At 41.7% G+C, this 24,976-nt stretch overlaps 1 protein-coding gene across 7 annotated transcripts in view; it reads right to left on the bottom strand.

Moving 5' to 3' along the window:
- Positions 1 to 24,976, bottom strand: part of b3gntl1 (UDP-GlcNAc:betaGal beta-1,3-N-acetylglucosaminyltransferase-like 1) — a 202,296-nt gene that overhangs the window by 13,184 nt on the left and 164,136 nt on the right. For all 7 annotated transcript variants that reach the window (XM_028818653.2, XM_051918949.1, XM_028818654.2 and 4 more), the window contains 2 exons: positions 21,866 to 21,961; positions 16,091 to 16,215 (listed from right to left, as the gene is read on the bottom strand). In XM_028818653.2, coding sequence (XP_028674486.1) covers positions 16,091 to 16,215; positions 21,866 to 21,961 — 221 coding nt within the window. The remainder of the gene's footprint in view (positions 1 to 16,090; positions 16,216 to 21,865; positions 21,962 to 24,976) is intronic.

Below are 24,976 nucleotides of genomic sequence, written 5' to 3' on the forward strand. Positions count from 1 at the left end.
ACCCAATGATTACGGAAGAGCAATTTGAGAATAATAAACAAACCTTTCTGGGCAACTCTCATCCTGTGGACCTCAGTCTTCTTTCTATTAGTTGTCCTTGGAGTCCGACCAACCGAGAGAGCATGGAGTGCTACTGTCCTGTGGGGCCCACCATGAGCTCATGTAAGAGATTACCAGACAACACTGATTATTTCATTTATCTTGGGGATTGCTTCATCCTTTCCACAAAGACCATTTGCTCTTTTAACTCTGCTGCCTGTGACTCACTGCCTCGCCAAGTCCTTAAAAGGCCAGACTGCACTCTTGTGTTTATTTTTGATAGCATCACATCTTGGACCACCGCAAAAATGCAAACAAAAGCAGACCCCGTGAACTAGCCAATCCTTGGGAGACATTCTTTGATGTCCATCCAAAGTCTGATGCCTCACCCAACACCAGAGGTATCTTTAAGAATAGTAAGCCGCCTGCCAACAACTGAACACCTCATTGAAGCTCACTGGGCGCCAGCTGTTCTAAAACTGACCATGCTTACTTGTTTGCTCAGTGACACGATGGCCTCTGAAATATCACACAGATCATTAGTAGTTGGTTCTGAAACACCGTCATGCCTATTTGTCTTTTCTTTGACTTAGACGTCAGACTGGAGGGGTCTTTAAGTGGCCAGGCCGGTGTAGTTACATTTCCAGCACTCTTCACTGTATCTTTTAACAACAAAAAATTTTAAGAAACAACTAAATAAGAGGAATTCAGAAATCCAAGACATCATCTGTACCTGGAATGAAGGGCATGACTGACTCTCTTAGGCAAAGGGAATTATACCCTCTTTAGCCTGGAATGTAAAAGGCAGCGTGAACTTCAGAATTTAAAGGCAATAACAATGACCTGGCATAGCTCCCTCTCATAACAAAGGAAACCTAGTGGAGACTAAGGGAAATAAACTTAAAGGATAACATTTGGTATTTTTCAAGTTGGAAGTAATTTTTCACAAATATGGTATATACAGGGTAGGATTCAAAAGTAATGAGCCTTTGTTCAAAAAGACAAATTTATTGAGCAAATCGGTACAACTAATTAAGTCTTCAAAATAGGCACCTCCTGCATCAATACACTTTTGTAGACGGCTTTTCCATGACTCGAAGGCGTCCACGTAGGCCTGTTCTGGGATGGCTGCAAGGGCTGCCTTGACATTTGCTTGGATGTCCTCGATCGAGTCGAAGCGTTTTCCTTTCAGCGCTGATTTTAAGCGCGGAAACAAGAAGATGTCAGAAGGCGACACATCCGGACTGTAGGGAGGCTGGGGGACCACCGGAACATTCACCCGGGCCAGGTAGGCGCTCACGATGAAGGCGGTGTGTCTGGGCGCGTTATCGTGGTGAAGCTTCCAGATGTCCTTGATGTCCCTTCGCTTGCGCACAACGCTTTTTTTCAGCCTTTTCAGGACTTCCAAGTAGTAAGCAGCATTCACGGTCTGTCCTTGTGGGACAAACTCCTAGCGGATGATCCCCTTCACTCCGAAGAAGGCAATGAGCATGGTCTTCATCTTCAACGCGTACTGTTGCTCTAACGAACTTTCCATTCCGCCGTGTAACGCACTACCGCACAGGGGTTCCCGTCAAGGCCGTGAAGCCAACACCCACCGTCGCTGGCAAGTGGGGCGCGCGGCGAGGTACGTTCGCGTCAGAACAAAATGAGGCTCATTACTTTTGAATCCCACCCTGTATGTATTTGCCATGCAAGATTGTGTTCTAAAGTTAACGGTTTTCTGCAAGTTTTTTACAAAATACACTGCCTGTCTTGGTGTTATATAATGGAAACTATGGAACACTCTGCACCACCAGAAAACAAAAGCCTAAAAGCTTACCGAATATGTCCACTTCGAAGCGGCAAAAGTTTTGAGATAAGAAAACATGTCCAATGATTGTACGCATGACAGCAAAAGGGACCGGGAAATAAACATTTTATCCTTCATTCCTGGTACACTCTTTCTCGAAGTACGAATACATTTTCTGTTCTCTTGTGTGGCAGCAGTGGGCTTCATGGGATGAGTTTTCATATAAATATGTAAGTAAATCAATATGATAACCATGCACGGGGTGGAAACAGTTTAGTGTGATTTTGTCTGTCGAGAGGAACCTGCACTACCTGGGGGACGAAAAGCTATTGTTAGAAAAGACAGAGGTGTCACAAACAACTGGTCTTCTTTTAAAATGGCAGAATCTCCCATCATTGGTATTTTTTTTTGTTCAAAAAATTTCACATATAAGCTATTTTACTCATGACTTCTAATATAAAACACCAGAGTAGGGGACGTATTTTTAAAAATATGTAGAACACAGTTTCATTTGGCAAATGCATATATTACATGCTTGTGAAGAAAAGTAATAATAAGTTGTATTTATAGAGCGCCTTTCACAAACCCAAGTTTGCTTTACATACAGACAAAAAAAAAATATGCAGAAGACAAAAGTTCGAAGAAGAGGAAAGTTTTCAGTTGAGATTTAAAGGTGGAAACAAAGGAGCAATCTCGGAGAGACTGAGGAAGAGATTTCCAGAGTTGAGGGGCCATAACACTGAAGGACCTGCCTGCCAGGGTAGAAAGTCTGGTGTGTGGGGACAGTAAGGAGATGACTGCGTGAGGGCCTGAGAGAGCAACAAGGAGTGTACGGAGATAGGAGCTGAGTGAGGTAGAGGGGGGGCAAGGTTATGTAGGGCTCGAACTGAATCCTTGATGGAATGGTAACTTTGATTTTAAAAACACCGAACATGTCCTTTAAGACCATGAAGCACGTCTTCACACAAAGAGTTGTTCTCTTGTACACGTGGAAGTCCTGACAGCTTTAAAAGAATATCTCCTTACATGCACAGTACTTCCAGATGAGTGCTCACTGGCTTTCATGCACACAAGCCATCCCTATGACCTGAGAAGGGCCGACTTGCTGGATGTCACGGGTGAGATTACGGAGATATGGCCTGAACAGCACTGTTGCTTGCCGGATTTTTTTTCTCTCTTACTCTAGAGAATGGAATGTGTGAAAATCAAAAATGGGCAGCTGGAACCCCAACCTCTGGTACTAACAATCTTATCACAGCCATAGTCGCTCAGACCTTGTGTTTGGTCAAATGGCGATTAACCTCGTGACCGTGATCTACTGATGGCCACATGATGGGTGGACTGTACACTAACTGATAAACATTTTTCATGATTCACAGACTTGAAATCTTTTTCAAATGATACTTAAAAAAAAATGATAAATGCCTTAAAAAAAGGATAAAACCATTGAAAAAACATAACAAAGAACACAGATATAAAAAGAAACGATTTGCAGAGGAAAGAGAGAGGCGCTCAGCGGTGAAATGGGATGCAGACAGGGAGGGCGCAGCACACAGAGGTCTGCCTCCCACACGGCTCAGCGGCTCAAGCCCTTCAGCTGCATCTTATCTGTAGGCAAAGCCAAAGTCTGCCTGGCTCCTTGCAAGACATTCACAAATACAGAATGTGTTATTATAACATCCGCTAGTCTAAAAATGTCCTGAATGTCTAATCTCTGCATTATTGTTAGAAGTTCATGACTCTCAAAAGGCAGCCGGGCAGGACAAAGCTTCGAAAAACGGGACCTCAAGGATTATTTGTGTTTCAAGCTGCATATTTTAGGCAGCAACAGGAGACGAGGCTGTGCTAGAAGAGGATGTTATTGTGCAGAACGTCTCCTCCTAAGAGTGTATTATGCAGTCTTGGGAAAAAGTAAATGCACCCTCATGGAAAAGGGAAAATGTATTTGAACAGGCAAACAGCAGATTTTCATGGAAAAAAAAGCGGCTACAGAAAAACGTGATACACCTGCATAAAAACACAAGGAATTTTTTTTTGTTCTTTTATTTCGCCTTATACCATTGCTAATATTAGGAATTTGTTAGTTTTCACATACCCCTTGGGGTCACAGCGCAGGGTCACCCATTGTACAGCGCCCCTGGAGCAATTACAGGTTAAGGGTCTTGCTTAAGGACCCAGCAGAGTAGGATCTCTTTTGGCAGTGACAGGGATTCAAACCGGCAACTTTCTGGATACCAGCACAGATCCTTAACCTCAGAGGAATTTGTGCCTTTTCAAACTTTAATTCAACAAAGATATCAGTAGATGTAGTTGTCTGCTGGGCGGCATGGTGGTGCAGTGGTAGCACTGCTGCCTTGCAGTAAAGGAGACCCGGGTTCGCTTCCCGTGTCCTACCTGCGTGGAGTTTGCATGTTCTCCACGTGTCTGCGTGGGTTTCCTCCCACAATCCAAAGACATGCAACTTAGTGTGTGCTTGGTGTGTGTGTCCTGTGGTGGGTCGGCACGCTGCCCTGTGTTGGTTGGGATTGGCTCCAGCAGACCCCCGTGACCCTGTGTTCAGATTCAGCGGGTTGTAAAATGGATGGATGGATGGATGGTTGGATAGTTGTCTGCTGGGGAAAAAGTAAGTCCACCCTTGGCCTCAGAAGCTGCTATTGCCCACATTAGTGGAAACGATTGCCCGCCAGTCTCCGACATCGACTCGGTGATATTTTCGCCCACTCCTCCATGCAAAACTGATTCAGTCACAAGATGTTTGTGGGTTGTATTGCATGTCCTGCCAGTTTCAAAATTTAAATGAGATCCAGATCAGGGCTTTGACTTGGCCAGCCCAGAACCCCTCAATTACATCTTTGTGAGCCAATCCTTGGTGGATTTGCTAGTGTGCTTCAGATCATTACCATGATGGAAGGTCCAACTTTAGGTTTTGGACAGATGGCCTCACAATCTCCTCAAGCACACTTTTTGATATGAAGCAGGATTCACAGTTGACTCTGTGACAGCAAGATACTCAGGACCTGAGGCAGCAAACAAACCCCAAACCAGAACATTTCCACCACCGTGCTTCACAGTTGCTATGTATGTCTCCTCCTGAAATACCAATAAACAGGTCTACTATTCATTCCTGTGGCCAAACAAATTGGTCTTTGAATCATCCGTCCAGAATATATTGCTGCTGAAGGCCTGGGGCTTCATGTATAAACGGTGCGTATGCACAAAAATGTTTTGTAAGCCCGTTTCCACGCTCACATTGCAATGTATAAAACCTAAACTTGGTGTAAAGCCACGCACGTTTTCACGCCAGCTAAATGCTTGGTGTATGCAAGTTCTCTGCTCAGTTTTGGAAACTGGCGGCACCCAGTGTCAAAGCAGTGCTTTTGCTCCAGTGTGGTTTCCCTTTCTTTTTTAGATCCACATCCCTGACAGAGCTTTATCAAATACACTGAAATTAACCGCATATTGTTTATTAGTTTAAGGTATCTGATTGTAATTAACGTGTAACAATATAATGGTCCACGGAATGGCCAAACTATTCCAAATACCATAGCTACTTTAGCGTTGTTCCTCTCAATGCACCACTCAGAGTATTTATCTCACTGTATCCAAGTGTGGAATCACAGCTCTATAGTGGCTGATCGTAAAGAGAATTATCGGTATACAGCATCAAGCACACACTGCCTCAGCCATGCTGTCTATTGAACTGCTCTCAAACGGCAAGCGCTTCAGAGCCTTTCCTGTACGGACCTCACGTTTCATCCCAAAAACTATAAATGCACTCAATCAGTCCATCAAGTGCTTCTTGTAGAACTGTTTGTACTCATTAGTACAATCACCTCACTGTAAACTTGCACTACAGTTATAATATTGCACAACCTGAGCTACTTTATAAAGTGCGTATTTACATATGATGACAATATCATTTTTAAGATGAAATGCAGCAAAATATGTTTATTACATTATACAGATAAAATGTTAACATCATTTAAATAATCAATATTGTTAAAACGTGAGGAAACGGTGTCGCAGCGCTAGCTATGGGATTGTTCCTGCCTCACGCTGCATTCTTGCTGGGGCTGTCGCGACACTGGAAGGATAGATGGATAGAATAATTAAACATGTACTATGAAGATATTTCAGTGTTCCTTCAAAGTTCTGAAGAATCAGCATTCTCAGCTTTCAGATGGCTTAAGGTCTATTACAGAGCTGATTGTGTGGCGGTTGGGTATTTGGAGAAAGAAAAGGAAGGACAGGAATTGGGGATTAGTACGTTTGAAAGAGAGAGTACTGCTGCAATAAATTATTTCATCGAAGGTCGTGCATGGTACAGCAAGCATCTTGCGGGGGTGGGGGGGTTTGAGGAGGGCTGGAACAATCTCTGGACAGGGCACCATCTCGTCACTATCACTGCGCCACCGTGTTCCCATGTTTAATAACATGCTTTAACTTCTATCGTCATGAAAATGATAAAGTAAACATCTCAGTATTTTAATTATTCAGAGCTGTAATATCACGAATGTAATGGATTCTGTGTCCTGTCAGAGGAAGAGAAAGCCCGTTTAAGAAGCATAGTGATTCACACACATAAAGCAAATAAAAGAGCACACACAAAACAAAGCATTTAACGTTCTACTTTAGTTATGATGGGACTTGAGAAACTAGTAAATTAAACGATTTAAAGATAAGGTTTATGATGTTCTACTTTAATGACAAAATAAACTACGTGATTAAAGTGGAAAGTGTGCCCCTATTTTTTTGTCTTTTCTCTGTACCCTAATAAGCTTTCATATGACACTCAGACGGTGGGCTACGACTCGCCTTTTCATGGCGACTTTGATATGTGACTTCTTTTTTATTTCGGACACTGTGCGACTTTGTGAACTTTTGAGATTCTCTGACACGCTATGTCACTTGATCAACTTCCTTTTGTTGTTTATACCACTGTTTAAACGTTTTTCTTTGGCTCCACTTGGTATTCGCTGAAATTCTTCTAATTCCCCCCTGCGCCTTTGCCTTTTCACAGAACACTGAGCTTAAGGGCTATTTATATTAATTTGCATATTCAAAGAGGCATCATTCTGGGAGGAGTTTGGGAGTGGCGGCAGGCACATGCACGTGTGTTACTTTTCACGCTGACCGGGATTTACGGAGCGGAAGAACGTGGAAGTTGGCGAAAGCACAGATTTATGCATCTGGATTTTATTGTGTGTACGCAAATTTCTGCTTTTGTCCGTACACCATGTTTTAGTGTGAATTCTACGCATGGCGTTATGCATGAGGCCCCTGGTCTTTATCTAGATATTCAATGGCAATCTGTAGTCTTGCTCTGATGTTCTTTTTGGACAGCAAAGGTATTTTTTCCCGGCACATCTCACGTGCAAGTCACATTTCTACAATATTTCTGATTATAGATCCATGCACGTTGACACCAGTTTTTGCAAGTGTTACCTGCAGAACCTGCAAAAAAAGTTTTTGGGGTTCTTGGAGACTTCTTTTAATATCAGATGGTCAGCTCTTAGGATTAATTTGCTGGGCCAGTCAGTTGTGGACAAATTAGCAGTCGTTTGAAATTGGCGCCACTGGTAGATGATTTTCTTTACAGTGGAATGACTGATTTCAAATCATCCAGTCATCTTTTGAAATCTCTTGCCAGACTCCAAGACATCCACAACTTTCTTTCTGAGGGCCTTTGAGAGCTCTATGGATCTTGGCATGATGACACCACATATGTCAATAGCAAAGAGAACCCCCAGACCTTTGAAATCTGCGGTCCAACTGCACATCTGTAATCCATAGCACCTTATCTGGAACAACTGATTCTAATGGGATTGATTTGAAGTGATAAGACATGTAGGGGTGGACTCACTTTTTCCACGTGACAAATCTACATTTCTATTAATTTAGATTATGAGAATGAATGTCAATTTGACATTAAAGTATGTCACCTTTATCTGCAGGCATTGTTTGCATGAAGATCTAATGTTTGTCTGTTAAAATATGTTCAGAAAGTCAAGTTTCTATAGGGTGTACTTACTTTTTCCACAAGATTGATGTAATACAGTGGGAATAGACGAATGTAAAACCAAGGACCTCGCAATACCAAGTGCAGTCCGATAAACACCTGCTGCACTTCCTTCCTCCTTGTTTTACGCTCCGATTTGTTGTCACAAGTCCACAATACAACGAGATTCTTAACTTGCAAGTCCCCCTCAGACTAGTGACTGTGTCATAACACCCATAGACTGTAAGGACAATGGGATTCGGTGTCCCAAATCCTAACAAACATTTCAGCTCTGTACAGGCAGTTGTTGTTGTGATCCTCTATTTCCTGATCATTTAGTCATCTTATTTATTTAGAATTATACAGAGAACAGGAAGATACAGAAAAAGATGATCCACTGTGGCAAACCCTAACAGGAGTGAAGAAGGAGAAGAAGATTGATTTTTGGCACACCTTTTGGCTGTCATTACAAGTTTTGCCCTTTCAGTGTTGACTCTTTGCTCATCACTGACTTTTCCTTTTCTTACTGCCCTTCATATCCCCATCCATTTTAAAGCCGTTTCAGGTCAAGTCCTCTTTTTAAATTTCGTACACAACAGTAAACAGGGTGAGCAGAAGTGGAGTGGAGGATTAAAACCAACCCTGAATCTAGGCGAGGCAAGTGCTGTGAGGTCCGAAGAGGAAGGGGAATGACAGTGCAAAAAATTGTAAAGTCTCAGCTGGTGTAACGTACCATACATACACCCCAAAATGAATGAAGAAAAATACATCAGGAGGAGCCAAATGTGGCTGTCAGAGAAAAGGACAGTATGGGCCATCCTGCTCTGCTAGGAAGTGACTGAATACAACGTAAAATAAAAGACGACCATGACAAACATGTGCCAATCCACCACGTGAAACACAGAAACACACAAATTAATACTCTGACAGTATGAAAAGCTCTCTTTAGGAAACACAGATTAAACACTAGATAGATAGACAGACAGACAGACAGACAGACAGACAGATATGAAAAACACTATATAGATAGATAAGGCACTATATAACAGACAGCTAGATAATGTAAAAGGCACTATATAGATAGAGAAGTTGTTCTTTATTTGATCTTCTGGTTTGTTGAAGAGCGGTCATGTGACCTTAGCCCTAGATGCATTCTGTGGCTCCATCACTTGTAGCATTCTCACCGATACCCACCACCTACCCCAATGCCTGCCTTTCTCTAGGTTTATTCCCACATTTTAAGTCACCTATTGTGATGCTCTCTTCGATTTCTTTGAGTCTGTTTTATTCCTATGTGATGCTGAGTCATTTGTGAGCTCTGCTCAAGAATGACTGCGGCCACAAACTTTGTGCTCTTGGTCTCCTGATAAAACGGCTTTACAATTTCACCATGGAGGCAGTCAGTATGAAGGGCACGCAGGGGATTGCTGGGTGTGCATGTCGTAACTCTGGCTGTTGGCTGAAGACTGCCACGCCACCCAGCTGGTGCTGTGCACTGCTCTGCACATGGACGGTTCTTGGGAAAAGTGAGGTGGGCAGTGGTGTCCCTTAGGGGGACTGAGGGGGTGTAATGGTGAATCACTAGATTATGCAAGCAGTGGTTTGCTGACGTACAGCCAAGTAGCTCAGTGTTGCTTGGCTTTATCATTGAAGCCATATGTCTGGCAGCAAGAGTAAACTCTCAAAAGGATGGAACTACACCAAGGGTCACTCCCTGCCAGGTCTGCAATGCAATTCATTTTTTAGTTTGTTTTCATTTGATTCTCATTTATAATGCAAGTTATTCAGATTTAAATTACATTTTTATACCCAATTGTGTGGAAAAAGGCACTTTCAGGTCACTTCAGTCTTTAAGGAGAGGCAAACTAAAACAATGTCTCTGCAGTCAAGGTGTTTAATGACACAGTGCCTGTAAAGTCTTCGCCCCTTGGAGGCTTACACATGTTCTTGTTACACAACATTGGAACAATGGGGGATTTAGTTTGGCTTTTTTTGACAGAAAAAAACCCTTTAATGTCAAAGTAAAAACAGATCTCTGCAAACTGATCAAAAATAACTACAAATACAAAACTAAATACAGTAACTGATCACATAAGTATTGACCCCCCCCCCCCTGCCTTCAAGACAGTGTTTAGTAGATGGCAGCCATCAGAGCCCGGAGTCTGTGTGCTCAAGTCTTTTTCATTATTGCCCCTTCTTTGCTCTGTCAGGTCTCATGGTGATCCTGAGTAAACAGCTTTTTGCAAGTCTGGCCACAAACTCTCCATTTAACCGAGATCTGCACTTTAACTCGGCCACTCCAGGCCATTCACATTGTTGTTTTGAAACCATCCCTACTTCAGCTTTATGCTTGGGCTGGTTGTCTTCTCCCAAGACACAGGTTTCTTGCAGACTTTCAGGTTGTCCTCCAGAATTTCACTGTATTTTGCAGTCTTCACAAGTCTTTCAGGGCCTGCTGCAAAGAAGCACCCCCAGATACTAACACTGCCACTCCATGTGTCACAAGGAAGAAGGTTTATTTCTGATGATGTGTAGAGTAACATGGTGTTTAGTCTGATGGACTAAAGCTCCAATTTGGTCTCATCAAATCACACAACCTTCTTCCAGGCAACTTCTGAGTCTCCCTTGTGCCTTCTGCTGAGATATTGCGTGTGTTTCATCTCTTTGCCCCTTTCTCAAAAAGCTGTGACTGGTGAAACACCTGGGCACAGTTGTCATATGCACAGTCTCTCCAGTGTCATTTAGCTTGTCACTCCTTCAAAGTTCTCTGAGATCCCTTTGTGGTCCCATATCACTTTTATTTTTCAACTTTTGAGGATGGCCTGCTCTATCAGATCTCCAGGTCTGCCATACTCTTTCCATTTCTTCATGATTTAACTGGATATTTAAGGACTTGGAGATGTTCTTGCCTTCATCCACTAACTTGTGCTTTTCACCGAGTTGCTTGTTGTGTTTTTTTGCCTTCATATGCCATCACAGTGACTCACTAAAAGTTGGACCTCCAGATTCAGTCAAATGAAGCCTCAGGCAGATTGACCTTCACTGAACTAATGATGGGACTTCTAAAAACAATGGGATACAGTAGTAGTAGTAGGATTTAGAAGTGTCGCATTAAAAGGGGTGAATACTTATGAGATCAATTCTTTTGTGTTTTACATTTCTAATTGTTTCAGACCAGTTTTCAGAGATCTTGTTTAAATTGAAGATTAAAGACACTTTTCTTACTGATCAGTTTCAAAAACGTCAAAACAAACTCACTGTGATTGAACGTTGGTAGTCAGTCACTGTGGCAGACGCTCACTCCTCAAAAGGAAGTGATCTTTCATAAGAACTGTACTCTGTTAAAGACAGATGGGCCACTGGTTTGTTATTACATTATCTCTTTATGTTATTGTCTGTTCATCTTCATCCCTCACTGCCACAAGTCCATCCCACTCCTGCCACCATTTGCAACATCTTGAGCGTTAAATCATCTGTGACCCCAGCCATCCCAACACCAGTTCTTCTTTCTGTGCTGTGGTCAGGTGAAACGCTATGGCTGCCTAAAGTCCAGTTCAGAGAGACTGAGGAGGGGCTTCGAATGTCCACAGTCCACCTGCATGTTGAATGAAGAAAGTGTCTAGAAATTCACGATGCCCTGTTATTCACTTTCTCTCACTATTTAAGTCATCTATTTGGTTAATAGTATTATTCATTAATATTAGTTATTATTTATTACATATTTATAATTCTACTAAAGATTTTTGAATTTATAAAGTTATGTATTGTTACTAGCCCTTTATATTCATCTCAAGGTACAGTCAGTGGAGTTGAGCAACCAAGCATTGCACTGCAGATTATACTGTGCGTACAATTTGTATGTGACAAAACAAAATTTGATTGATTGGATTTGGGATATGGACATTCAAAAGCTGCAGATGTGCTTGAGGAGACTGCAGCCTCCCAAAAATGTTCCCAAAATTCTCCTTTAACATAACCACAAACCCAGGCCTGAAAACACTAAATGCAAATTCGAAGCTTGGATGGCCTGCTCTTCTCCATTCATCCTACAGCCCCAGGTCAAGCTCCCTCAGGCCTCCACCTCTTTAGAGCCCTCAAGGATGTCATCCATGGGAAAAGGTTTGGGCCTGAAGAAGAGGATATTGGAGGACTGGACGTGAGCACAGGATTTAGATTGGTACAAGTAGGAGATGCACTCTGCTGTCCTGACTCGCTGGTTGAACATTAAATGAGTTTATGGAGATAAATACTCAGTGTAGTAAATAAGCTGGTGATGTGATGAGAATGTATAATAAATTACTAAAATATGATATGCAAAGTCCTCACATTTATCATTTCTGTTCTAACCATTCATGACTCTTGTAAACCTGCACAAAGAAACAAATTATAAAGTAAATTGCAACAAATGTACACACAAAAGAAACCAGAAGGCACTCGCGTTGTTCAATACACAGCAGGTCCAATATCTCCAGTTCACTAAGAAACGCACTACTGGACATGTTCGGTACTTGAATGAAAAAGGAGAACTAAGAAAAGAGAAAATGGTGAAACTGAGTAAAAGAGCACAATATGAAAGCAAGCCTGTTGCTTAACTGGAGCTGCAAATTCAAATGCAGTAATAAAAATACACCAAGAAGAGTAAAGAGGGACTTGCAAGGTGTGATAACAGGCAGGAAATGTTGCTTATCTGATGACGGTGTTTGCTGTTCCTGTCATAAGCGGAACCGTGTTCATTTGGAAATTATGACAGTAGAAGTGCCGCTTAACACTGGCTAATGTCTGCTGCAGGGAGCTCCCACAAACTAACATGTTTAAACTGGCTAAACATGTCACTAGTGACAGGAAAAGAACAAGGCAGGTCTTCACAATCGGGCCAGACGCACACATGCAGTCTGGCTGATGCTTCATGTAAATGGCTAAGCACTGTCTTCCATTGGCACAGACATTTTAAAGTTACCTTTGGCCACACTTCTATACAAGTAGACCACCAATCACAGTATCTCAATATCGGCCAAAGCAACAGTCAAGACGCAGCGCCAACGAAAAGCATTCTCACTTTTTGAAGTCCAGATTTTATTGTTATACCTCATTGAATCACAGAGGGGTGAATTTGGCTTTTATGGCATTGATAAACAGAGAAAGACTCTTTAATCTCAAAGTGAGGACAGATCTCTGCAAGGCGGTCCAAATTAAGTACAAATATAAACACACACACACACACACACACACTATAAATGACTGCACACATATTCACGCAGGGCCATCTTAACAGCATTATAGACCCCTGGGCAAAGCAGTGCACTGGGGCTCCTACCTACACAACCACTCACAGGAATAAAAACAGTTGATAAAATGAAACACAGATATTGTATTGGTACTACCAACAAAATCAGTGTTTAAACATTAATCTTTGCTGTACAGCATGTTTTTAAATCAACACAAACATCTGAACGATATAACATGAGCCTTGAAAAACACAAACATTTCAACATATAAATGATACTCAATCGGTAAACCATACAAATGGAGACGGCACAATATGACATTACTATGAATTATTTATTATTAATCAAGTGTTCAACACAAACATTTGCAAAATTTCTTTGCAGAAAATTGAGTTGAAGTGACGTTAACATGTATGCTTTTACGTTATGTAGTGTGTGAGATCTGTACACATACATGCAAGTGAGGTTGCAGAGGTGACCGTGATACTAAATCAGAGGCGAATGCCAATGTCCACTTGTAACACAATTACAAACATTTATAGTTTAGTATAGTATTATATTTATTTATTGACAGCAAGTCACGACATATATAGCTTAGCAAGGGGCCCCGGTCAACTGCCCAGTGTGCCCATGCATTAAGACGACCCTGTATTCACCCTCATCTATATGACACCTCTAAATCAGCTCACTTGCTTTAGAAGTCCCATCATTAGTCTAAACGAGGTCACATGTCTGGGGTTTTGACTGATTGTATCTGGAAGGTCCAGTTTGTGGTGATTCAGTATGGTGGCCTGGCCAACACAATGAAGGCAAAAGAACACAACAAATAACTCCATGAAAAGCAAGAGGATGGAGACAAAAACAACATCCAAGTGACTCACTACTAAATCATGAAGAAATAGAAAGAGTATGGCAGCGCTGTAAATCTGCTGTAGAGCAGGCTGTTCTACCAGAAGATGGCGAGTGACGGAAACCATCAAGATAACCTCTGAGAACTCTGAAGGAGTAACGAGTTACAGTGGCTCAGATCGGAGACACTGTGAAGATGACAAGTGTGTCCAGTCTCAGCTTTTGGGAAAGTGGCAAAGGAAAAAAAAATGCATTGTGGCAGAAGGAACACAGGAGACTCTGAAGACATATATAGTCTGATGAGACCAACAACGAGCTTTCTGCCCATCAGACTAACTGCACACACATACACTTTATCAGAAACACACAGGGATAATGAAGGCAGGAAAATACAGGGAAATCATGGAGGAAAACCTGATGGAGTCTGTCAGAAACCTGCACCAGGATAAAGCAAAAGCTACCCAGGAATGGCTTCAAAACAACATGAATGTCTCAGAGTGGCTGCACTTGAAAAAGGCTGTCCACTCACAATCACCTTGATACCGGTCTGAGCAAAGAAGTGGGGGGGTAAAAATGGCAGAACTGATTGAGAGAAACCTGAGCACACTGAGAATCAAGGCTGTCATGGCTGCCATCTACTAAACAATGACTTGAAGGGGTGAATATTAATGTTTTAGGTTTGTAATTACTTTACACCCCTTTAGCCGAGATCTGTTTTCACTTTGACATTAATGAGTCTTTCTGTTGATCAGCGTCAGTAAAGCCACATTAAATCCACTGTGACTGAATGTTGTATAAAAATATGTGAAAACTGCCAAGGGGTGAACCCATTAGTATACACATAAAAGCAAACATAATGCACATGTAAAACAATAAGGTGCAACACAGAAGATAAAAACAGAAGCCTACAATGTAATTCAAATGCTGAAAAGAAAAGCAAACTCAATGACTGAGACATAAAAACGGCAGACATGACCAGACAGAGTTAGTACGTTCATTTAAGCATTGGCTATTTTTAACAATTTTTTAGTTCTGCTATTCATACATATATATTCATATACCTGACAATTAATAAACGAACACACATACAAACCTAATTAAAAGCTTCTTCATCTCTCGTTATAGTAGTGCTCAGTAGTTGTATAATCTCTTAGGAAGGCACCGTCACTTAACTGTAACATATGGGTGTTACAATGCTGTTACGTTTCAAAACCTTTACATCCTTATCTTGAGTGACAGCCTCTTGGGGACGCTGCTCAGTATAAATGACTAAAAATCAAATCAAGAAAAATGCACAGGGAGGAAGCACATTTCGATCTATTTAGATTTGTGAGTGTAATAAAAACGTATTTTACCATAAAACAAAATCTGAATCAAAGGAGTACCCTCTGGCATTTAGGCAAGCGCCGGAGTGTGTAACCTCTGATAACCTGCTCAAATTCAAATAATATGCAAATCCACTCCAGCTTATTTTTTACCTTCAGGAAATCAAATATTGAACACCAATTACTTCTACTAGAAGAGCAGAAACTCTGATTTATAATGATTTCTAACGATGAGAAAGACATGTTTGAACAGAGACTAAAAGAGTATCAGCTTTCTGAAGATAACCATCTATCCATCGTTCTAAACCGCTTACCCTGAGCAGGGTTGTGGGGAAACTGGAGCCTATCCCAGCAAGCATAGGGTGCAAGGCAGGAGCAATTCCTGGACATGGCGCCACAGCCTATTGCAGGGTGAACACACAGACAACGTGTGCACTCGGGCCAATTTAACATCAGCGATCCACCTACTTACATGTCTTTGGAGCACTCAGAGGAACCCAGGCAGACGCATGCAAACTCCATGCAGGGAGGACTCGATTACGTGAACCCCAGCCTTCTTGTTATGAGGCAGCAGCAATACCACTGCACCACTGTGCCGGACCCCAGTTTAGGAGATACCACTTTAAGAAGCTTTACAAGAAATCAAATCTTTTGAAGACTTCATATACATTTAGACTCCCACCTCCCCCAAACTTCCTAAATCCTTGTGCCACATAAGATACAAGCACAAACGTCCTTAGGCGCACACCACTATGTGAAAACTATGTTTGTCACCGTGCCAGGTGCTATAAATGGGTGGCATATCAATATTTAATACTTGTTCCCCCATTCTCCCAGAAACCCCAGCCCTCAAGTTTCTTACTCATGGACCGCATGTGTGGCAGCCTGCTGGTGATAGCGGTACATCAGTAGACATTCATCCACTCTGTGTACTCCACCTCCTTGGAGAATGTTTCCATAGAAAAACAGGAGGTCTTCTGGAACTCCCTGAAGAGACAAAACAACACAGGAGTGAGACAGCATGTAGCTCGCTGTCCTGGGGAAAGTGGCCGTCTGCTGGTAGTGTCTGATGCATTCAGAAAATCAGCCAGTCAGAAAAGTACAGTAAATGGGGCATCCTATAGCTATGTGGTTAGTGAAAAGAAATGTTTCACACAAGGATGAACAACAATGAAAATATTCCCCCTGAATAACATCAAAAAGTTGCTCTAATGCTGTTGCAGAAATCTTACTTTTGAAGTTTCGATCTTATTGTTTTAGGCAAACTGCCTCCTCCCAAGGCCAGTCAACCGGAATGCAGCGTCAGAATTATCCAAGTACTTTGGCGTTTCTTATCTCTGCAGTTCAGCTTCATCACCTGGAAGAATCTCTCTGTGTTTTAAGGCATGATGCTTCAGCTTGCTGATGTGGTGTATCATCCTCCCAATTATCCCAATAAGTGCATTGTAATGGCACACAAATGCCCATCAGATTCCAGAGAGTTCAGAAAGAATGAGCCAAACACACACACACACTGCACTCCAAGAGAACAGGCTGGCCGTCTAGGCACTCTCTCATTCAGATTGGACAGTCGAGAGAGCAATAAAAGGTATAAAATCAAATCAGTGTTTCTCCGCAATTAGAGCTTATTTAGCTGCTGTTACTGCTGCATTTAAAAATGTTGAATTATAAAAGCTCAAAACTTAAGCTTTGGATCAAACTCAAAATTCACAGACGTTTATCTTTCAAACCGCTAGATGTGTACGCCAAAGCTTATTAACTTCAGAGCAGTGGCTAGGCTGTTGTTGGGCTTTACCTTAAAAACCTAGAACTTTAAAAACCTCACAGCAGAGTTGAAATTCACCCAAAATCTAATCAGCTCTTAAGACGAATGAATGCAAATTGCCCACAAATTTTGTAACAAATTTTAGCAATTCCCAAGCTGCAGTGTCCACAAATTTGTCGAAACATTAACCTAGGGCTATCAAAATGTATCAAAAGCCTACATTTTCCTGAAAAGAACAGTCTCAGTATATGAGATATGGAAAAAAAGCAAAAAGCCACCGAGGGCTGCTGGGTCGTTCAATTTACAAAGTCATCTTGCACCAGGAAAAAAAAATAAAATTTCATGTAATACATCATAATTTGCTGTTACAAAGCACGGATTAATCTAAATGTTCAACACTTAGTTAAGCATGCCCGTGTTTAATCTGTAAACTACCATTTTTGATCTAAGGGACAGCAATGGGCACTATAGCCACAAACTAGTCAGTACCTGGGACATGACAGCTGCTTATAAAATGACTGTACTGTGTATAATCCACCCACCATCACTGAATCCACCCACCATCACTGAACAGGAATCTCCACCCGATTTGACGGCTGACTGACCAGCTCACAATGCAATCATTTCTACATTGGGTTACGCTCAGCAGTTTGTAGTGAAACCAGAGATTGAGATACTAAGACAATCAATCAAGTGTCCTTTGTTATGGTCTCACTAATAGCAAAGTAAACCATGTTTCCGGGCAGAGAGAAAACTCTAGTAGTTTCCAAGTCTATTTTAATTCCTGTGACTAGAGTGCCATTTCAAGAAATCTGAAGGTGTCTTGAGAGAGAAGGAAACACTACAGAAGAACGTGAGGATTGTCCAGGATTTGTATGATGGAGTGAGGCCTCAGGCTAGAAGCAGTGTTGGTGTAACAGACAAGACCCCAGGTCAAGGACATTGAAAAGAGTGGATAAACTCTACAATTAGTTGTAGCCAAAGATGGAGAATTAGATACAGAGATTGCTCAGAGTACAGCATGGATGGAACAATTGGAAGAATGCATCAGGGGTATTGTGTGATCAAAGAATTACGGTGAAAGTCAAAGGTAATGTTTTTATGACTGTGGTAAGAGCAGCAATGAAGTATAAAGCTAAGACATGGGCAGTAAAAAGGAGCACAGCAAGAGAAGAAGTTGGAGGTGGCAGAAATGGGAACGTGAAAATGGATGTGTGGAGTTACAAAAAAAGGACAGAATGAGGATTAGAGGCACAACAAAAATGGGAGGTGCAGGAAAGCAGGTTGAAGTGGTGTGGACATGTGATGAGCAGACATAATGAATATGTGGGCAAAAGGAGGATGAAAATAGAAGTACAGAGGCAGAAGTGAATGGATAAAGTAAAACATGACGAAGGGAAAGGGACTGTCTGGGCTGGAGTTGAAGGACTGAGCTGTATGGAGAGGTCTGATCAGGCACATCGGCACTACATTGAAATGACAAAGGATGAAAAGGAAGAAGAAGATAAATTGAGTTAGGAAGTTCTGATACTAACTTGTGTAGCATACATACTGTACATGTGCTGTGTTATCTCAGGCTGAACAGTGACATCCTCATTCTTGTTTCCTCACTTCAACTCAGCAACCCAGCACATGGATCGCCACATTTTCTTTGCTTACGTTTATATTCTGATAAATGTGATGAAGCCCCACTATGTCTGCTGGCTTTCTATCTCTCTAGAATGTCCTTGTTTGGGTTTTAGTTGATGACAACCTTAGTAATAAACTCTGACATGAAGATAGCACTTTCTTGATTCCTGTTTGTTTAGGCAGGTCTGTGTTACCCATCCAATCTAATCTACTGTTCAGATGGACCCTCAAGTATCCACCAAGTAAGTCCACATCAATTCCACCTCTACCTCCATTATGGAAACTGAGCCCAAACCCTTTTCTGTCTTGACAATGTTCACCTCAAACTGATTTGTCCTGGGCACCACATGACATACTGTAGTTCTCCAGTTTTTTCATACTCCTCCTCTCATCCACCACTGATGCGGCAATAATGGAGAAGTTACCTGAGAATTTCTGTACAGAGCTGTCTTTAATGAAGTTGCACTTAAACATATTGGTGTAAAGGTGATGGCAAAGGCCAGTATTAAAAAGCCTGTTTATACTTGGGTGCAGACCGTGGCAGACACAGTACAAGTGTTCAGTGTGCGGCACTACATGATTACATGCGGCTCTTCCCCTGAAGTTTTTACTTTGCATATCGATCTGGCTGAAATTTCCATCTCTGCCTGCACAAACTTGCAGCTCTGCTCAGCGTCTGGCCGATTTCTCGCTATGAATTTGGGCACATTCAGCGGCCTCTGTATGTTTTAAATGTTGGTGCAGGTAGTGACTAAACACTTCACACAATTGTTCCTCAAGTATGCCCATGTTTTCTTGTCTAGCGCAAGCACACGAAAGTGCAGTCCCAGAATTCTGGAAGCATGCGACTGCATGCCATGACCGCTGATGAACTTTGCGTCACGTGCACTCTAGGGCAGAGGTTCTCAGTGTCGGTCCTGGGGGCCCACTGTGGCTGCAGGTTTTTGTTTCAACCAGCTTCTATTTTTAATTGGACACCTTGGATAATTTAAGTGAACTGTTATTTGTCAGATTCTGTGTTTTGGGAAAAATGTAGAAATTAGAAAACTAAGTTTGGTATATTAAAATGTACCAAGCAGTTATATTGGAATAATGTATTTTGTTTTCTTGTTAACAATATTTTCATCTTGGTTTTCGTTCTGTTTTTTGCCAAGTGTTCTAATTGTTTAATTAATTCATTATTTTCTAATTAGTGAGTCTAAACCTGAAGTAATTGCAGCCTTTGATTATTCATTGTTGTTTACCTGGCTGTCTGCTGCTCTGCTGGTTGTCATTATTAAGATACAATGAAGGGAGTAAACTGCACAGAGAAGGGGCAAAATACAGTGCATCCGGAAAGTATTCACAGCGCATCACTTTTTCCACATTTTGTTATGTTACAGCCTTATTCCAAAATGGATTATATTCATTTTTTTCCTCAGAATTCTACACACAAGACCCCATAATGACAACGTGAAAAAAGTTTACTTGAGGTTTTTGCAAATTTATTAAAAATAAAAAAATTGAGAAAGCACATGTCCATAAGTATTCACAGCCTTTGCCATGAAGCTCAAAATTGAGCTCAGGTGCATCCTGTTTCCCCTGATCATCCTTGAGATGTTTCTGCAGCTTCACTGGAGTCCACCTGTGGTAAATTCAGTTGATTGGACATGATTTGGAAAGGCACACACCTGTCTATATAAGGTCCCACAGTTGACAGTTCATGTCAGAGCACAAACCAAGCATGGAGTCAAAGGAATTGTCTGTAGACCTCCAAGACAGGATTGTCTCGAGGCACAAATCTGGGGAAGGTTACAGAAAAATGTCTGCTGCTTTGAAGGTCCCAATGAGCACAGTGGCCTCCATCATCTGTAAGTGGAAGAAGTTCGAAACCACCAGGACTCTTCCTAGAGCTGGCCGGCCATCTAAACTGAGCGATCGGGGGAGAAGGGCCTTAGTCAGGGAGGTGACCAAGAACCTGATGGTCACTCTGTCAGAGCTCCAGAGGTCCTCTGTGGAGAGAGGAGAACCTTCCAGAAGGACAACCATCTCTGCAGCAATCCACCAATCAGGCCTATATGGTAGAGTGGCCAGACGGAAGCCATTCCTTAATAAAAGGCACATGGCAGCCCACCTGGAGTTTGCCAAAAGGCACCTGAAGGACTCTCAGACCATGAGAAAGAAAATTCTCTGGTCTGAGGAGACAAAGATTGAACTCTTTGGTGTGAATGCCAGGCGTCACGTTTGGAGGAAACCAGGCACCATTGAAGCATGGTGGTGGCAGCATCATGCTGTGGGGATGTTTTTCAGCGGCAGGGACTGGGAGACTAGTCAGGATAAAGGGAAAGATGACTGCAGCAATGTACACAGACATCCTGGATGAAAACCTGCTCCAGAGCGCTCTTGACCTCAGACTGGGGCGACGGTTCATCTTTCAGCAGGACAACGACCCTAAGCACACAGCCAAGATATCAAAGGAGTGGCTTCAGGACAACTCTGTGAATGTCCTTGAGTGGCCCAGCCAGAGCCCAGACTTGAATCCGATTGAACATCTCTGGAGAGATCTTAAAATGGCTGAACCAACGCTTCCTATCCAACCTGATGGAGCTTGAGAGGTGCTGCAAAGAGGAATGGGCCAAACTGGCCAAGGATAGGTGTGCCAAGCTTGTGGCATCATATTCAAAAATACTTGAGGCTGGAATTGTTGCAAAATGTGCATCGACAAAGTATTGAGCAAAGGCTGTGAATACTTATGTACATGTGATTTCTCAATTTTTTTATTTTTAATAAATTTGCAAAAACCTCAAGTAAACTTTTTTCACGTTGTCATTATGGGGTGTTGTGTGTAGAATTCTGAGGAAAAAAATGAATTTAATCCATTTTGGAATAAGGCTGTAACATAACAAAATGTGGAAAAAGTGATGCGCTGTGAATACTTTCCGGATGCACTGTATAATGAAATCAACAAAAGGGAGTGAAGCATTTAAATCTATAGCAAAAATGGAAATATTCCTAAATGTCTTATTAATGTAAGAATCATGCTGTGGTGCTTTCTTAACGTAGAATAAGAGACGAGAAAAAAAACAGCTAATTAAACGAGATCAGTGTTGTCTGGTGTTGTCACGGATTATGAATCTGGTTGGAACAAAAACCTGAAGCCACAGTGGGCCCCCAGGACCGACTTTGAGAAGCCCTGCTCTAGGGGACTGTCGTGGTGATGTGAACTCGGCATGTATAAATGGGCCTTTAGGGAGAGATGCTTACCTTACCGCCTTCATTGAAGTTGCCAATAAAGTCAAACCAGCTTCTTGCACAGAACCAAGTTGGCATGATAACTGTTGGTCCATGGGATGTATAAATCTGGAGGGAAAGAGAAAGTACATTAAATAATATATTCAATAAGTCTCTTAAGTCTTACACATTGAATTACGCTGCATGCAGTGTGGCCCAACAGTGGTTATGGCACAGGGCTGTATGCTTTAAAAGTGCCACTTCAATACTCGCTAGTGTATTACTGTCACTTCCTCCCCAGTATTCACACTGTGAAAATATGAGAATAACTGTTCTGGGCACTCATGATTTGCAACTTTTACCAGAGATCAAGAAAAAGAAGAATCAATGTATGTAAATAAAGCACCTGTTTTAAAGTTTGTAATCCAGGCACTAAAAACTATTTCATTTGTCTAGTTCAGTCACTACAGAGACTCGCTGAAAAGACGACAACAGATCAGTTAAAAGGTGCAATTACAGTCCATGGTGATGTCATGTCCCTGTGCACCCACATGTTCCCTTCCCGTCCTTGCCTGTGTGGGCCTGGGGTGATAAATGACAACAAAGACCAGTGCTGTTGCTTAAAGGCACAAAGTGAAGGAAATGAAAACAAGGTCGGGGAAAACAAAGGTCAAAATACCAAACTCAGATGTAGCCTTACAGAAGGCAAGAATTCAAAACACTGGCTGGGCTAAATTCCAAGAAAACAAAGTCAAGAAAATAAAAGCAAAGGTCAAAACAGCAAAACAAGCCCTTAAGGACAAGGACTTGAGACGGAGTCACTTATAGAATATTGACTAAATGCAGAGACTCCATCTGAATATTAAAGCAAATCTGCCACAGTCCAGCCTCAGCCAATGGCTTAGTAACTTTAAGGTGATGGCAAAAAGCAGGCATTTCAAACAGAGGAAATGAAGACAAAGCACAACAGATTGAAAAGTACAGTAAAACTATGAGCTGCACCTGAAAAAGAGAACACAACCTGACAAGGCCCTTTAGAACCTGTCCTATAAGGCACAGCCTGAAACACAATCAGGCTGCTGCAAGTCTCAACAGCAGCACTAAAGATTCATTTACAGGTCCATGGAGGTTATGCTCAAACTTTAAAACGCACTGGTGAGGCCTCATCTGGAGTACTACGTGATGTTTTTAGAAATAACTTTATTGGTCCCCCGGGGTTAATTTGGCTTTTTACATAAGCTCTTTAAATTAATAAATACAAGAATAGATGTATAAATACACAATACGGTCCGAACACACATCAGAATGACTAAAAAGGAGATTCCTTGCTTCACCAAACAACAAGGCACAACTGCTACAGTGTAATAGCCCTACTAAAACACTGCAATGCATTTCAGGGACAGAATGCATTTTTATATATGTATTTTTTATTATGATTACATACCTGAAATGTAAATTTAGCTTTGATTTGAATTTTAAAAAGTTTTTATTTATTCCCTTCTACGTTCTCATTGTATACGTAATATTTTTTGGATGTATCATACGATTGTGGATGTTGCATTACTAACACCGAGAATGTGACGGTATACATATGGTAGTGGCTTCAGTATGCATTAACTGGGGACAAAATCTCCTCAAAAATCTTTAGTGTACACCAGCACCAGGTTTGGTTTCGGCCTTTGCTTCTTTTCTTGTCCTTCTGCTCTTTGTTGCCAGCTCTACTGATCTCCCAGTTTTGACTTTCCACGTGTCAGCTCTCATCCTCTTTGCATCTCTCACTCCCTGTGTCCTCTAAACTATAACTCCTGGTACTCTGTGTGCTTTAACACAGAAAGGCACTGAAAATGTGGACCCTCCCTGATTGGATCCTGCTCATTACCTCGTCTTATTCCCTAATTGGACATCTTTCACAGATTAAAACCATATTTCAGAATGGTGGACATAGAGGAGTTACATAACTCCTCTACATTTTGATTTGTACAGTTTGAATGCTGCATACAAATCATGTACCAGTCGCTACAGTTTAGTGAAAAATGCCCTGGCTGGCAGCATACCTCTCCCTTCAAGGAGGACACTTCCTCTGCCCAGTGCCAGCAAATGAGCTACCTCATAAGTGGTTTTGGCTGTTTTAAGTGTGGATGGAGAGATTTTCGTACACAATGTGAATGTAACTTCATGACACAGTACTTTATTCCAGACTCCCATGAGACTCTGCGTTAAGTAGATCCTAGCTTCCTTGTTAAATTCGCTTCACATTCAATTCTACCAATGGTCTTTAGCAAAGTAATTGACAATTTATTGATAGAATTCTGCTGGATCAATTTCTTCCCTGCCTTTGCAGTGTATGTTGCTTTTAATCCACAACCTCAGAATTCTTAGAAGTTTAACTCATGTCACCTTCAGGCATGTCCTTTAGTCTCGGAAAGCTGGGGGCTCAATTTTTTTTGTGGTGTGGTCACCAGGTTTGCAGTGTTCCTGATGTGGTCTCGGTGGCGCTTCCAAGATTCTATTCATAATATCTCTTAATGTAAATATTGTTTACAAAATAACCTAAAAGAGCTTTCTTTTTATGGACTTCTGCACATTGACTATCTCCAGAGCTGAAGTGTGAACTCCATCAGCAAACTGCCTCTGACCTGGACAGATTTTTGAAATATGAGCAAGTAGGATTTCAGACAGAATACAGGAGGAGAAATAACATTGATTGATTTTTACAGAAACGATTAAGCCTAAGACAGGCAGCAGTATTTCTGAATCCAACATATTCACTTTTTTGCCATCTGATGGTGCTTGATACGCAAAGCACTGTAGGAATGAATCAATAAATAAATGACTACTCCCTTTCATTTAGAAGACAAGAATATGAAAGGAAACAGAAGGCCAACCTCCCTGAATGTCAAGTCCCCCCCCCCACCTCAACAGCATCTGATGTACATTATGCTTCAATGATCTGTTAAAAGCATACTTATGAGGATGTTATTGATGACAGAAATCAAAATGTTTCTTATCTGAGATGTGGAGGTCACGACAAACAGCTTCACCTCACACTGTTAGAAACCATGTACACAGAATGGTGTCTGGAACTCATTTCATATGGACGGTACGAGACATGCCAACTTGACAGCATTTAAATATAAACCACCC

Source organism: Erpetoichthys calabaricus, chromosome 14, assembly GCF_900747795.2.
Source record: "Erpetoichthys calabaricus chromosome 14, fErpCal1.3, whole genome shotgun sequence".
Classification (NCBI taxonomy): domain Eukaryota; kingdom Metazoa; phylum Chordata; class Cladistia; order Polypteriformes; family Polypteridae; genus Erpetoichthys; species Erpetoichthys calabaricus.